At 38.7% G+C, this 15067-nt stretch overlaps 2 protein-coding genes across 2 annotated transcripts in view; one reads left to right on the top strand and one right to left on the bottom strand.

The window, feature by feature from the left end:
- ABHD12B (abhydrolase domain containing 12B) overlaps nucleotides 1-4337 on the top strand; it is a 29652-nt gene extending 25315 nt beyond the window's left edge. Inside the window, exons 10-13 of the mRNA XM_041758247.1 lie at nucleotides 1355-1437; nucleotides 2707-2785; nucleotides 3611-3729; nucleotides 3954-4337. Of these exons, the coding sequence (XP_041614181.1) occupies nucleotides 1355-1437; nucleotides 2707-2785; nucleotides 3611-3729; nucleotides 3954-3981 (309 nt within the window). The 3' untranslated portion in view covers nucleotides 3982-4337. The remainder of the gene's footprint in view (nucleotides 1-1354; nucleotides 1438-2706; nucleotides 2786-3610; nucleotides 3730-3953) is intronic.
- A 132-nt stretch (nucleotides 4338-4469) lies between these two features.
- PYGL (glycogen phosphorylase L) overlaps nucleotides 4470-15067 on the bottom strand; it is a 42204-nt gene continuing 31606 nt past the window's right edge. Inside the window, exons 18-20 of the mRNA XM_041758231.1 lie at nucleotides 8867-9001; nucleotides 7907-7973; nucleotides 4470-4828 (exon numbers count right to left, since the gene is read on the bottom strand). Of these exons, the coding sequence (XP_041614165.1) occupies nucleotides 4652-4828; nucleotides 7907-7973; nucleotides 8867-9001 (379 nt within the window). The 3' untranslated portion in view covers nucleotides 4470-4651. The remainder of the gene's footprint in view (nucleotides 4829-7906; nucleotides 7974-8866; nucleotides 9002-15067) is intronic.

Here is a 15067-nt window from a genome sequence, read left to right as displayed (position 1 = left end):
GTAGAAGACTAGAACAAATGAAGTATTATAGCAGCTGACTCTAATTTCTCCAGATCATAAAGGTGCAGTGAGACATATAAACTTAAAATTGCTTCTACAATGAATAGAATTCTTTCCTTTTAAGCTGGCCCCAGCCTACCTGTGCTGTACCCAGTTCCTTTGGCCATGTCCCATGTATTATCTAGCAGTCTCCTCCCCACTCCACTCTCAGGCACAACAGAGGAATACATGTGATACTTTTATGGTCTTTTCTCTTGGCAGATATATTCCAAAGAATAAAATCAGAATGAAATTCAAGTCACATTAAGATGAAAATGACAGATAATAGCATACAGTGTATGCCAGGGATATGTGCACAGTAGATTCATTCCATCTTCAGCAAGTATTCTAGTGTCTGTTAGGTTCTAGGAACTTTCCTATGTTCTGGGAACACCACAGGGCCTGACTTCCTATGAAGTGTAATATCTTTAATGGGAAGACAGAAGATAAGTACACAATAAGCTGATTTTTAGGAGTGAGAAGTACTGTGAAGGCAGTGACCAGTGTGTGTATGGGGGGGTTGGTTAGTAGGGAAAGTTGCCCTGAAGAACTATCATCTGAGCTGAGACTTGCATGACAAGAGGCTGACATGGCAAAATCTGGAGGTTTTGAGCTGGAGGAAAGGAAAGGCAAGGGCCCTGAGGTGGGTTTGAGCCTGATATGTTCCAGGAGCAGAAGGCAGCAGGGCTTGAGGATAGACAGCAGTGCATTTAGTGAGAGGACAGACAGGGCAACAGCCAGATTCTGTGTGGCCCTGAAAGGCTAAGGTGGTGAAAAAAAGGAAGAAAGAAACAAATCATACATAATCCCCACCATCCACAGATGATCACTGTTAACATTTTGTTGTTTTTACTTTCTATCTTTCTTTAAAATATAAATAGCACCACTTTTTCTTCACACTTGTAAAGGAACAGTGATAGGCATAATCTAAAAATGCTTCTACAGTAAACATAATTTAACTGGTTTTGTTATAGAACAGAATATTCTGATTAGTCAAAAATTCTGATGCCAAACTATGGAAAGAGCCCAAATGTCCATCAGCTGATGAATGAATAAAGAAGAGGTGGTGTAAATATATACATATGGCTGAGTAATATTCCATTGTATATATATACCACCTCTTCCTTCCTTCCTGTACTTTCCAATTTCCCTTCAATGACGTGAGTTACTTTTAAAATCTTCAGTTTTGTTTTTAAAAAAGTTTATTATATGTAGAAAGTTGCTATTCTCTACATTACTACTATAGTTCATGTAGGAAAACAACAAATGACATAGATACAGGCCATGTTTTAATTTTTTTCTTTTTTAAAAATAGATTTACCGGAAACTGCCAGGATTTTTACGCACACTTATGGATGCCCTGAGAAAAGACAAAATAGTCTTCCCTAATGATGAAAAGTAAGCTAACGATGAAAAGCTGTCCATCATTACTGTAGCTGGGGATTCTAGAGGGTAAGCAGTGACTGTAAGTCATCAGAGGGTCAAAGCAAGGCCCTGTCAGACATGCGCTATTAAGTCAGCAGAGTGGATCAGAGTAAAGAGCTGGAGCAATTAGTTCTCCAAGTCAGGCAAGCTGGACTTCAAGTTTGAGCATCCTTCACATATTTAGAAACAGATTTTTTTAACTATCATGTGAATTACTGAATGGGTAGATGAGAATTCTTAGATGGGTACTAAACTTTGGGGTAACATGTCCACAAATTTTTAGCATTTGATATTTTCCTCCTGTCTAATTTGATGACTTCACTAATTCAGTACTTTCTCTGAAGTCATAAAAGGAGCTGTAGATTTAGGGTCTATCAGGACCTTTTAAAGGTACTCTGGGGTCTAGCCTAACATTCCTTGGGAATCCCTGACTTCTAGGCCTTATTCCCGATGTAGCCAAAACCCACCCCGCATTCAGCCTATTGACCTAACAGTAAGTCCAAGGACCAGAATTTAGCAAGTCAGCCTCTTGCAGCTGGACAATTTAAGAGTGCCTCCAAATGGGTGGTTGTTATCAGTACTTTATGTTGACACACTCGAGGGCTCTAACCTTCTCAGGAGTAACAGTGAGTCACTGACAGGGTGGATGGGTATCAGAATTTAGGAAATATTGTTTGCGATAGCTGCCAGAATGTGGAACAAGTCTTCTTCGTGCTTTCTGAATTATCAAATTAGGAGGTTGATCAGAAAGGTGATTAAAACCTGTTAATTGAGTGTCCATCTGTACATTTATGGGGAAAAGTAAATACATTTTTATCAAGAGTTCTCTTTAGTCCTGTGGTAGTTCTTGTTATTTTTGAGTTGTTTTGTTTCTTTTGTACAGTCTTTTAATTAAAATATTCCAGATACTATGAAATAAGGATGAATAAGGAAAAAGACGAGGTTCTTTTAACTGCACAAATTCCATGTTTTTAGTATTTTTCTTCATTATTTAAAAAAATAATATAGAAATAAATTTAATTAAGTACTTAATTAAATTGTATAAGTAAAGAGAGATAATCTTGCCTACAAGACAAAACAGTTACTATATGAAGTTTACTATGTAGAAGTTGTCATTTTTGAGAGAGGAGAGATCTCATATTTTGAGGCAAACCGCATGTTTTGCTAAAGCTTTAACTTAGAAGAAGAGAAATCTCAACATATAATTCTTAAACTGAATGCTTTTCTTCTATTTGTCCCTAGTGTTAAATGCCTGTCTTCTCCCCTTCTCATCATACATGGTGAGGATGACAACACAGTACCTTTGGAGTTTGGAAAAGAGGTAAACTAAGAGCTCAGGGCTCGCTGAGCATACTGTACTTACATCACCATTTTCTCATCTAGCCAGACTTCAATTAGAGCCTACAGGAGGGTCTTAGACGTTATAAGGGATTCTCTACATCCCTAACTAGCCATGCTGCCTGGTGTTACAGTATGCATCAATGTTCTATGCTACTTAGCTTGAAGGAGTGTTTGTGGCAGATTCTGGTTCCTCATCTGAAAGTTTATTTGTGGATCTGCAAGTATAGAGATCCCAGGCTGCTCTGGGACCCTCCCTGTAGTCTCTCTCATGGTGGCTCCAGAAATGGGATGCAGTTTCTTTTCTTTTAAACAAATAGAGTGGGTCCATTGCAGTTCTTATCCCCTTGTAGGGAGGGTGTTGGCAGAAGGATGAGGTTCCACCAGCATTCTGTGTTAGCTGTGGAGTTCCTTAGCGTTAGAGGTAGCCAACCCCAGGATTGGGGGTGGAGTAAGACTGGGGAGGGGCAGTGGAGAAGGGTCCCCTATCTCTGACGTAATGGGACTAACTCCCCAAGTTGCCTGTTTCTGTACACTTTTAGGAAAATTATTATTTTTAAAGATTTTATTTATTCACGAGAGATACAGAGAGAGAGAGAGGCAGAGACACAGATAGAGGGAGAAGCAAGCTCCTTGCAGAGAGCCCGATGTGGGACTTGATCCCTGGACTCTGGGATCACACTCTGAGCTGAAGGCAGATGGTCAACTGCTGAGCCACCCAGGCGTCCCCCCTTTTAGGAAAATTAAACTAGAAAAACACCAGCTTTGATGGTCAGCCTTTGAGTATCTGCCTTTCTGTCCTGTGCAGCTCTATGAAATTGCACACAATGCATATGGGAACAAAGAGAGGGTCAAGATGGTGATCTTTCCTTCTGGTTTCCAGCACAACTTCCTCTGTAGAAACCCTACACTACTAAAAACTGTGAGGTAAGAGCTGCTTTGCTCAATGTGATTATCCTTCTCTTACAGGCAATTAGACACTGAGGGGGGCACTTGATGGGATGAGCACTGGGTGTTATGCTGTATGTTGGCAAATCGAACTCCAATAAAAAATATATATATATACAAAAAAATAAATAAAGGCAATTAGGGCTGTTCTGGCTTACTTAGACCAGAAAGCATGTGAGCTGATCTAGCTCCTTTTTTTGCAGAGATTTCCTGAGCAAGCAGTGGGCATGAGGTCTGACAGTAACGGAAATCTGCAGTGAAGACTTGGTCCAAACACCACCCATGATGCATATTTTTTATGTAAAATTGTACTGGACTGCTTCAATGAGCTGAAGTCACTGACATTTCTACAAGTCACTTGCCATCTAGTAAGGGAAAGCATGGATGTTGGGCATTATTGAAAGTTCTCATTTAGCTTATCATAGTCTACTTTGGAACAAATGGAAACCTCACTGTAGAGTATCAGAATTTAGTAAAATTTGGATCCCATTGAAAAATGTGTGGTTACCAAACATGCTAGGGACATTTGTGAATAAAGTCTTGGTTGGGTCTTAACAGTATAAGAAAGGTGCACTAATGTAGTTAAGTAGTTTGTGTTTCAGCTAATTTAAATGGTATTGAAAAGTTCCAAGTATTTTCTAGCTTTTTGAATAGCACTGAAGAAAGTCCTAGCATGCTACTCAATCAGCCATCAAATAACGAGTTTTGGCACTCATGTAGCCCTTGTAAAGTGACACTTTATTTTTAGCCCTAAATACAGTCACATACTTTCCAGAAATTCTTAATTAGGTTATGAGCTGACAAAACAAAACAAAATCAAAGAATGTTGTAAAAGTGTTTAAATCCAGTAAGAAGTTTTTTTTGTTGTTGTTGTTATTGTTTTCTAGAGACATTTTACAACTTACTTTCCATTGGCTTTGTTCACCCCATTGCTAGATTCATTGGATAGGGAAATCTTGAGATCTGAAGGCTCCATGTTCCAGATGTCCCTGGCATATTCCTTAATTGTTCGGTCACTAGAGAACTTCCCTGCGGCAGCTATGTTTTTGAGTACCATTGTGTTCCAGGCCTTTGGATTCTGTAAACAACACATACATACATGGCCCATGGCCTGAGTGCCTGTTGAACTTTATGACGAACGCTAGGCCAAGCATATCCAAGCACATTTCATGGGGAGAATGAGAGGAGTAAGATGTAGTGAATCATAAATACATTTGTTTCACAGTTGAGAGCAAGATAGGTCAGGTCATGCTTTTCTCCTACTTAGAGTATATTTCTCTTAATAATGAAAAAATGGTATTTTTCATTTTAAGAGAAACCATGGATGTAAATCCCCTAATTTGTAATTGTTGCTATGGTTACAATATTTTGGCATGCAAGCCTTATTTCCCATGCTTTACTTTTTATTTCACCTCCTTTTCAACTGGGGGGGGGGGGGAAGGAAGGGCTAACATTCATTGTCTGCTGGATGCTGTGTCAGGAGAGTTAACCTGTGGCTTACATCATATTTGAAAAGCACTGCTCTAGAATGGTAGCTATTGTGCAGGCAAATAATGTAATGGGACAGTTTATTGACCTACTTCTCTTTTCTTCTTCTTCCTGAAGGTAGATGACCCAATTGATTTACACTGAATCCCAAATACCCCATTGGGGTTTTAAAACAGGATCAATTAAAGCCTTATACTTAATAAAATATATAATATCTGAATTTTATAATTTTTATGTAAAAGAATATAAGAAACTATTTATTTTATAACCTCATGATTTTGTAAAGAACTTTAAAAGTTAATTAAAAATGACCAGAACAGGGGTACCTGGGTGGCACAATCAGTTAAGTGTCTAACTCTTGGTTTTGGCTCATGTCATGATTTCAGGGTTGTGAGTTCAAGCCCCGCATCTGGCTCTACGCTCAGCTCATAGTCTGCTTGAATTTCTCACTCCCTCTCCTTCTGTCCCTCTACCTGCCCCTTGCCCTGCTGTGCTCTCTCTCAAATAAATCAATAAATTTGAAAGAAAAAGACTAGAATATTACTCAAAGCTAAATGAGTAATAAATTTTTTTTTAATAAAAGAAGTTTAATTTATAAGCATCTTAAGATAACTTGGTAAAAAACGAATGAGGCTCACAATTACAAAGATTTTGCTCATATGCAAACTGCCAGTCCATTTAAATTTGGCATAACTGATCTGGTTAATGTGGTAATTTTTTTTAACATAATTTAGTTTGAAGGATGAATGATGTATTTATGCCCTTGACAAAGGGGATAAGTATGGTATTGTGATTAAGAAAATATATTTCCAAAAAATAAGCAATTATTTTTTAGCAATGCATTATAAACATTTAAGAGAAAAACCAAAACTATGATTATCCTATAAGGTATTGCAACACAGAATCTAACACTAGTTTATTCAGACTTTGAAAATTTACTAAATAAGAGGAGAATAAAAACTTCCTTTTCTTTACTTTCTTTAGCTATTTAAATGGATAATGAATAGGCTTCCCAATATGTTTCTAAACCTGACAATATGATAATTGTTATGAGTAAAAACTTCAGATTTGCCCTAATGAACAAGAAAGAATGAGCCAAATGCTGGGCTTTGAGATGGGCATCTCTGGATTTGGGCCATAACATTACCAAAAGGGATCTACTGTGAAAAACTGACATTCACATTTGTCCTTGCCCTTGTTCATATTTTCCTTTCCTGCTCTATTTATACTTCCTGTCCTCTGTAGACATTCCATACACAAGCAGGAGTTGAGATCAAGAGGAAAGAGGTAGAGTTGGCCATTTTCTTCGTCTTTGAGTTCTTGGAAGCAAGTAGTGAGCCACTCAGCTTAACTTGGGTACTGCCCCTCCTTGCTGATAGTTATTAACTTGAGTTTACTCTGGGCTATACATTTTTGGGGGACTGGATATGATTCTACCAGAAGATAAGGTCTGTAAAGCAGCATGGGCCTTGACAGATCCCATTTTAAAACCCCTTTGGGACCTGTGGGATGACTATAGGAACTACCTGGTCACCTGTTTTGGGAAAGGGATAGAGAGAAATGTTAGTGAATCATGTTTTAGTTGGAAGTAGGTACTCATGTGTCCAAAGGGTGTGAAGATTTTATGGAACCCTGCTATTCTGCTGTAGAATGGCTTTTGAATTGGAGGGCAAAAATCGAGACTACTAGGGGCAAGGGCAATCATGCCCAGAAAGCTCAAGGTATCAACCTCAAGAAAACCATCCTGGAGTCCTGGAACAGAACCAGCCTCCTTCTGTATCCTGTATCCATCCCGCTGTAGTGCCTGCAATTACTTAAAAGTCTTTCTCATCAGAGATGGTCAACCTTTCCATATTTATTAGCATTTACTAAATGTTCCTGGAGGGCTGGGCTATTATTTAATGAAGATGCATAACCTTGCATGTGAAGGGTTACTCACATGGCTCTAGGTTTTTTAAAATTTATTTTTATTTTTATTTTTTAGTAAAGCACATTCTTTCTTGGTTCCTTTCTTTTCCTTAAGTTCAAATAAGAAAGCTCCCTTCTCTATCTACATCTATATTCTATATGTAGCCTCACTCTGGGTAGTCCAGGAAAGGCACTATTTTTGCAATTTTCATAGAATAGGGTCAGTCCTTATCCTAATTAACTGAGGCTCAGCCTGAGAATTATCTTAGCAAGTTTTCAAATATGATGGTGATCCTCCCTACTGCCAGAATCTCTCAGAGAGGGGCTGGCATCTGTATTTTGGAGAAGCTGCTTTGGTGATTCTGATGTATGCTTTTGGTGAAGGACCCCAGCATAGTGCCTCCCACAGAGAACTGTCAAAGCCTGTCAAATAAATGAGTAAGTAAAATGAATATTTAATTTGATTTTATAGACTTAGCTTTCAGGGCATGCCTGCTACAGGGTAGACACTCAAAAAATACTGAATTGTGATTTTTTAAACTTGGATATTAAAAAATTTACAAATGCTACTTAGATGTCAAATCCCAGCCTCTGTCTGAATTTGGGAAAAGTCAAGTTTGATATGAATATCCTAGACAGTTGCCTCATTTCTCTTTTTGGATTAACGGGGCTCTGTTATTTAGATTTAATAAAAAGAAACAAAAATTTTAATTAACCGAAGTAAACTGGTTTCTTTTATAGGTCTCAGCAGTGTACTCACCATGTACAGCTGGCTGACTTTTTCTTGACACTTGACATAGGCTTCATAGTCTGCGAAGACTTTAAACCTGTATTTTATAATTGGAAGGAAAAAAAACAAAACAACAAAAACTTCATTAAAATATGTGTGCTAAGATTCCACTTAAAATTCTCTTTTGCTTTTTTTATTTTTTAATTATTTTTTTAAAGATTTTATTTATTCATTCATAAGAGACACAGAGAGAGTGAGAGGCAGAGACACAGGCAGAGGGAGAAGCAGAAGCAGGCTCCATGCAGGGAGCCCGATGCGGGACTTGATCCCGGGACTCCAGAATCACATCCTGGGGCTGAAGGCAGGCGCCAAACCGCTGAGCCACCCAGGGATCCCTTGCTTCTTTTTTTAAAAGACTTATTTATTTGAGAGAGAGAACATGGGCATGAGATGAAGGAGGGGCAGAGTGGGAGGCAGAGAGAGAGGGAAAGAGAGAGAATGCCAAGCAGACTCCATGCTGAGCATGGAGCCTGATGTGGGGCTCGATGTCATGACCCTGAGACCACGATCTGAGCCAAAACCAAGAGTCGGATACTTAACTGAGCCACCCAGGGGGCGCACTCCCCCTCCCCCAAATTCTCTTTTGCTTAACGTCAGGCATGACTGGTTTACCAAACTTAAATTTCTATTTACAAGAATTTTAACCATCCCTCAACCTTTATATGGTTCTTCCCACATGTAAGAATATCAACATATGGATTTATCTGAAAGCTGGGTATACCAGTGGAAAGAGAAAAATAATACCATATTTATGGGTCTTGTTCTTAACCTTCCTAGCATAGTTAGAATATCTAATTTTTCCTTCCACATGTAGGTTAGCTTCTCAGATCACACATCTATGCTAGTTATACAGATGTGTTGTAGTTGGTTTAAGATGTTCTTATCCCCTTTTCATGGCCCAAATAGCACCATCTTCTTGGGGGAACTCACCTGTCATGATAAAATAGCATATTGATTAAATCTTTGAAGAGGTCAGGCTGCTTGGGAGAGAAGAAGCCATTGTCAATTTGATCAATGGCCAGCTTCAGCTCTGGAAGTGCTTCATAATATTCTTTTGCGTCATACCTGTGGGGGTGATAAGAAAAAGGTTCTGTTAGTGTGTGTGGTTAACAATACACTAGACAGGCACCTTCCAGGGAAAATGGCAGAGTAGGAGGACTCTAAGCTCATCTCGTCTCAAAGATACAGCTAGATAACCCTCACATCAGTGTAAATAGCTGAGAAAATGATCTGAAGACTGACAGAACAAACTCTTCACAGCTAAACATAGAGAAGTCACATCAAAGAGGATGGGAAGGACAGAGATGTGGTTGGGAGCTAAAGTGACCCATGGGACTATCCTCAAGAGGGAGGGATGCCATGGGCATGGAAAGGGGAGAGAAACAAATTCTCACACTAGGGAGCCCACATGGGAAGGACAAATCCCCATAAGATTTTTCTCTAAAAACAAGAGGGGTTGAATTTTGTGAATTTTTACAATCAGCGGAGCTTACCACCTGGGGCTTTAAAAATCAGCAGGCTTGGCTCTGGGAGAGTGAGGACAGCAACAGGAAACCAAGTTCCTGCACAGCAAGGGTGCCCCATGGGGATATAGTATGGAAGCAGCAGTTTAAAAAACACCTGGGCTATACTAGAGGGAGATTTGTTTACTAATGTTAGAGCATGTGCTAAATGGACAGGGATCTTCTGGAGACTTCTCCAGGAATAAAGGAGCTGGTGGGCACTATTTCCTTTCCTTGATCCCTAGCCTATCCGCATGGACACCTGTGGGAACAAGTGCTATGCCAACACTCGCTACCTAACTTGCTAACAGTGCACCCAGCCCCCTGGTTCTCCTGCAGATATGCCCTACCAGTCAGCCCTCTGCCCTAGGTCCTTTTACACAGCAGACCTTTGCAAACCTTGTTGGCACTGTCCACCCTGCCTCTGTGTTCTCCTGTGGTCCTGCCCCTTACAATATGCTCTTGGCTGGAGCCCACAAGGGGTGCCACAAGTCTGCAAGCAGACCCAACAGGGGCCAGCATCAAAGTGAATTTTGTCCCCAGGGAGAGGGAAAGATAACCATATACAACAATCAGATTGCAGCCCCAGCAGTGGGCTGGGGCAGACAGCTGGTCTGATTGCAAGCCCTGCCCACCAATGAAAGCTCAGGGGATGATACAGGGAGAATGCACTGCAGTTTGGTGTGACTACAGCTCTGGCAAATGCCTGGTCTGACTCCACTCAAGTCCAAGGCAGCCCCAACTTGGCTCATGACACAAGGACCAAACCATGCCACAACAGGCAAAGAACCATTGCAGACAATTGGACTGAAGGAAAAAAATGGCTCAGCTACAATAGCAGGCAGGGCGCATGCAGCATGCATAGCACCAGGTTCTGGTGAACAGAGGATGATGCACCACTAGAGGGCACTACAGGACCTCTTATTCATAAGGCCACTGCTTTCAAGAACAGATGTAGCCGACTTTCCTAACACATAGAAACAGACATAGAAAGTTAGACAAAGTGAAGGACAGAGGAAATGTCCCAAATGAAAGAACAGGACAAAATCATAGCAAGAGACCTAAGCAAAATGGAAATAAGTAATATGCTTGATAGAGATTTTAAAGTAACAGTCTTAAGATACTCATGGGAGTTGAAAAAAGAGTAAAGGACCTTAATGAGACCCTTAATAAAGAGAAAACATAAAAAAGAACCAGAGATTAAGAACTTAATAACTGAAATTAAAAATACACTAGGTGGAATAAATAGTAGAATAAAGAAGCAGAAGGGATTAGCTACCTGGAGGAAGAGTAATGGAAAACAATCATGTTGAAAAAGAAAGAAAAAGAATAATAAAAAATGAAAATAGATTTAGGGAATTCAGCAACACCAACAAGTGTAATAACACTGATATTATGGGATCCCAGAAGAAGAGAAAGAAAAGGGGGCGGAAAATTTATTTGAAGAAATAATAGCTGAAAACTTCTCAAATCTGGTGAAGGAAATAGAAATCTGGATCTAGGATTTGGAATCAATACTAGGAGATCCACCCCAAGACACATAGTAATTAAAATGGCAAAAGGTAGTGATAAAGAGAGAATTTTAAAAGCAGCAAGAGAAAAGAAAACAGTTATATACAAGGGAAATGCCTAAGGCTATGAGCTGATTTTTCAGCAGAAACTATACAGGTCAGAAGAAAGTGGCATGATATATTCAAAGTGCTAAAAGAAAAAAAAATGCAGCCAAGAATATCATTCATAATAGAAGGAGAGATGAAGAGTTTTCCAGACAAACTAAAATTAAAGGAATTTATGACTACTAAACCAACACTACAAGAAATGTTAAAAAGAATTGAGTGGAGGGATCCCTGGGTGGCGCAGCGGTTTGGCGCCTGCCTTTGGCCCAGGGCGCGATCCTGGAGACCCGGGATCGAATCCCACATCGGGCTCCCGGTGCATGGAGCCTGCTTCTTCCTCCGCCTGTGTCTCTGCCTCTCTCTCTCTATCTGTGACTATCATAAATAAATAAAAAATTAAAAAAAAAAAAAGAATTGAGTGGAAAGGAAAGACTAAGTAGGAGTAAGAAAAGGAGGAAGCACAAAAGCAGTAAAAATAAGTATATTTTTAAAAATCAGTCATGGGATCCCTGGGTGGCGCAGCGGTTTGGCGCCTGCCTTTGGCCCAGGGTGCGATCCTGGAGACCTGGGATTGAATCCCACATCGGGCTCCCGGTGCATGGAGCCTGCTTCTCCCTCTGCCTGTGTCTCTGCCTCTCTCTCTCTCTCTCTCTCTGTGACTATCATAAATAAATAAATTTAAAAAAAAGTTAAAAATCAGTCATGGGATCCACAAAATGAAAAGATGTAAAGTATGACACTATATACCTAAAATGTGTATGTCGGGGGGGGGGGGGGGGAGTAAAGAATGGGTTCAAATTTAAGCGACCATCAACTTAGTAGAGACTGCTAAATGTAGATGTTATATACAAACCTAATGCTAACCACAAATCAAAAACCAGTAATAGATATTTAAGAAGAAAAAGGAACCCAACATAACACTAAAGAAAGCCAACAAAACCATGAGAGGAGAGAATAGGAGAAGGACTAGAGAACTGTAAAAACAGCCATAAAACAAGTAACAAAATGGCAATATGTACATACCTATCAACAATTACTTTGAATGTAAATAGACTAATTGTTCAAAACAAAAGACCTAGGCTGATGGAATGGATAAAAAAGCAAGACCTAGGGATGCCTGGGTAGCTCAGCAGTTGAGCCTCTGCCTTCAGCTCAGGACTTGATCCCCAGTCTGGGGATGGAGTCCTACATCGGGCTCTCTGCAAGGAGCTTACTTCTCCCTCTGCGTAGGTCTTTGCCTCTCTGTGTCTCTCAAGAATAAATAAAATCTTAAAAAAAAAAAAAAAAAAAAAAAACCTAAGACCTAGCTATATGCTCCCTACAACGGGTGTGCTTTGGACATAAAGACACATGCCGGTTAAAAGTGAAAAGAGGGGGAAAAACGTTCATTATATAAATGGAAATGAAAAGAAAGGCAGGGTAGCAGTAATGATATTGGACAAAATAGACTTTAAAACAGTCTGTAAGAGACAGACTACATTAATCATGGGAACAACTGAAAGATAAAATAATTGTAAACATTTATGCACTCAACATGGGAGCTCCCAAATACATAAAGCAGCTATTAACAAACGAAGTAATAGTAGTCCAATCATAGTATAGGACTATAACCCCCCCATTTACATCAATGGATAGATCATACACACAGAAAATCAATAAGGAAACTGGCTTTGAATGACACATTGAACTAGATTGGATCTAACAGATATATTCAGAACATTCCCTACTACAACAGCAGAATACACATTTTGTTCAAATGGACACATAACATTCTCTAGAATGGATCACATGTTAGGCTATAAGATAAGTCTCAATAAATTAAAAAAAGATTGAAGTCATACCATGCATCTTTTCCAACTACAACACTTTGAAATTAGATATCAACCACAAAAAAATCTGGAAAGAGCAAAAATATACGAACTTAAATAACATGCTACTAAACAATGAATGGGTCAACCAAGAAATCAAAGAGAAAATTAAAAAATACATGGAGGCAAATGAAATTGAAAACACAGTGGTATAAAATCTTTGGGATGAAGTAAAAGCTGTTCTAAGAGGAAAGTTTAAAGCAATACAGGCCAATCTCAAGAAGCAAGAAAAATCTCAAATAAACAACCTAACCTTACACTTAGAGGAGCTAGAAAAAGAAAAACAAGCAAAACCCCAAGTCAGTAGAAGTAAGGATATAATCAAGAGTAGAGCAGAAATAAATAATATAAAAACTAAAAAAAAAAAAAAAAAAACCAATAAAACAGAGCAATGAAACCAGGAGTTGGTTCTTTGAAAACATCAACAAAATTGATAAACCTTTATTCAGACTCATTAAAAAAGAGAGAGAGAGAGATGACTCAGATAAACAAAATCAGAAATAAGAGAAGTACAACAGATCAGTAGTGAAACTGACTCAGTAATCCAAAGACTCCTAATAAACAAAAGTCCAGGACCAGACAACTTCACAGATGATTTCTACCAAACATTTAAAATACCTATTCTTCTCAAACCATTCCAAAAAATGGAAAAGGAAGAAAACCTTCCAAATTCATTCTATGAGGCCAGCATTACCCTGATACAAACCTGATGAACACACTATAAAAAAAGAACTATAGGCCAATATCTCTAATGAACACAGATGCAAAAATCCTCAACAAAATATTGGTGAAGTGTGTCCAACACTACATCAAAAAAAACTATTCACCACAATCAAGTGGGATTTATTCCTGAGATGCAAGCAAGGGTGGTTGAATATTCACAAATCAATCAATCTGATATATAGAAACAAGAAGAGAAAAGATAAGAACCAGATGGTCATTTCAATAGATGCAGAAAAATCATTTGATGAATAACACGATCCATTCATGATAAAAGCTCTCAACAGAGTAGGTGTAGAGAGAACATGCTTCTACATAATGGAAGCCATATATGAAAAACCAATAGCTAACATAATACTTAATGGGGAAAAACTGAGCTTTTCCCTTAAGGTCAGGAAGAAAAGACTGTCCGCTCTCACCACTTTTATTCAGCATCACTGGAAAGCACAGCAATCACACAACAACAGCAACAAAAATAAAAGGCATCCAAATTGGGAAGGAAGAAGTAAAACTTTCACTATTTGCAGATGACATGATACTATATATAGAAAACCCTAAAGATTCCACCAAAAACCTACGAGAACTGACAAACTCAGTAAGAGCACAGGATACAAAAATCAATATATATAATTCTTTCATTTCTATACTAATAATGAAGCAACAGAACAATAAATTTTTAAAAAAATTCCACTTACAATTACACCAAAAATAATAAAATACATAAACTTAACCAAGGAGTGAAAGATCTGTACTCTGAAAGCTAAAACACTGATGAAAGAAATTGAAGATGACACAAGAAACAGAAAGACATTCCATGGGTACGGGTCTGAAGAACAAATACTGTTAAAATGTCCATACTACACAAGTAATCTACACATTCAATGCAATCCCTATCAAAATATCAACAGCATTTTTCTTTCTTTTATTTTTTTAAATTTATTTATTTATTTATTCATGAGAGACACAGAGAGGCACAGACACAGGCAGAAGGAGAAGCAGGCTCCATGTAGGGAGCCCGACATGGGACTCAATCCTGGGTCTCCAGGATCACGCCTTGGGCCGAGGGCGGCGCTAAACCGCTGGGCCACCCAGGCTGCCCTCAACAGCATTTTTCATGGAACTAAAATAATAATCCTAAAATTTGTGTGAAACCAGAAAAGACTCTGAATAGCCAAAGCAATCTTAAAAAATAACAAAACAAGAGATATCACAGTTCCAGATTTCAAAATATACTACATAGCTGTAGTAATCAAAACACTATATGGTACTGGCACAGAAAGAGACACATAGATCACAATTATATGGTCAATTAATCTTAGACAAAGGATGCAAGAATATGTAATGGGAAAAAAAATCTCTTCAACAAATAATGTTGGGAAAACTGGTCAGCTACAAGCAAAAGAATGAAACTAGACCACTTTCTTC

Source organism: Vulpes lagopus, chromosome 6, assembly GCF_018345385.1.
Source record: "Vulpes lagopus strain Blue_001 chromosome 6, ASM1834538v1, whole genome shotgun sequence".
NCBI classification, from domain to species: domain Eukaryota; kingdom Metazoa; phylum Chordata; class Mammalia; order Carnivora; family Canidae; genus Vulpes; species Vulpes lagopus.
Note: the sequence above shows the minus strand (reverse complement) of the source record. Positions and strands in the feature narration are given on the sequence as shown.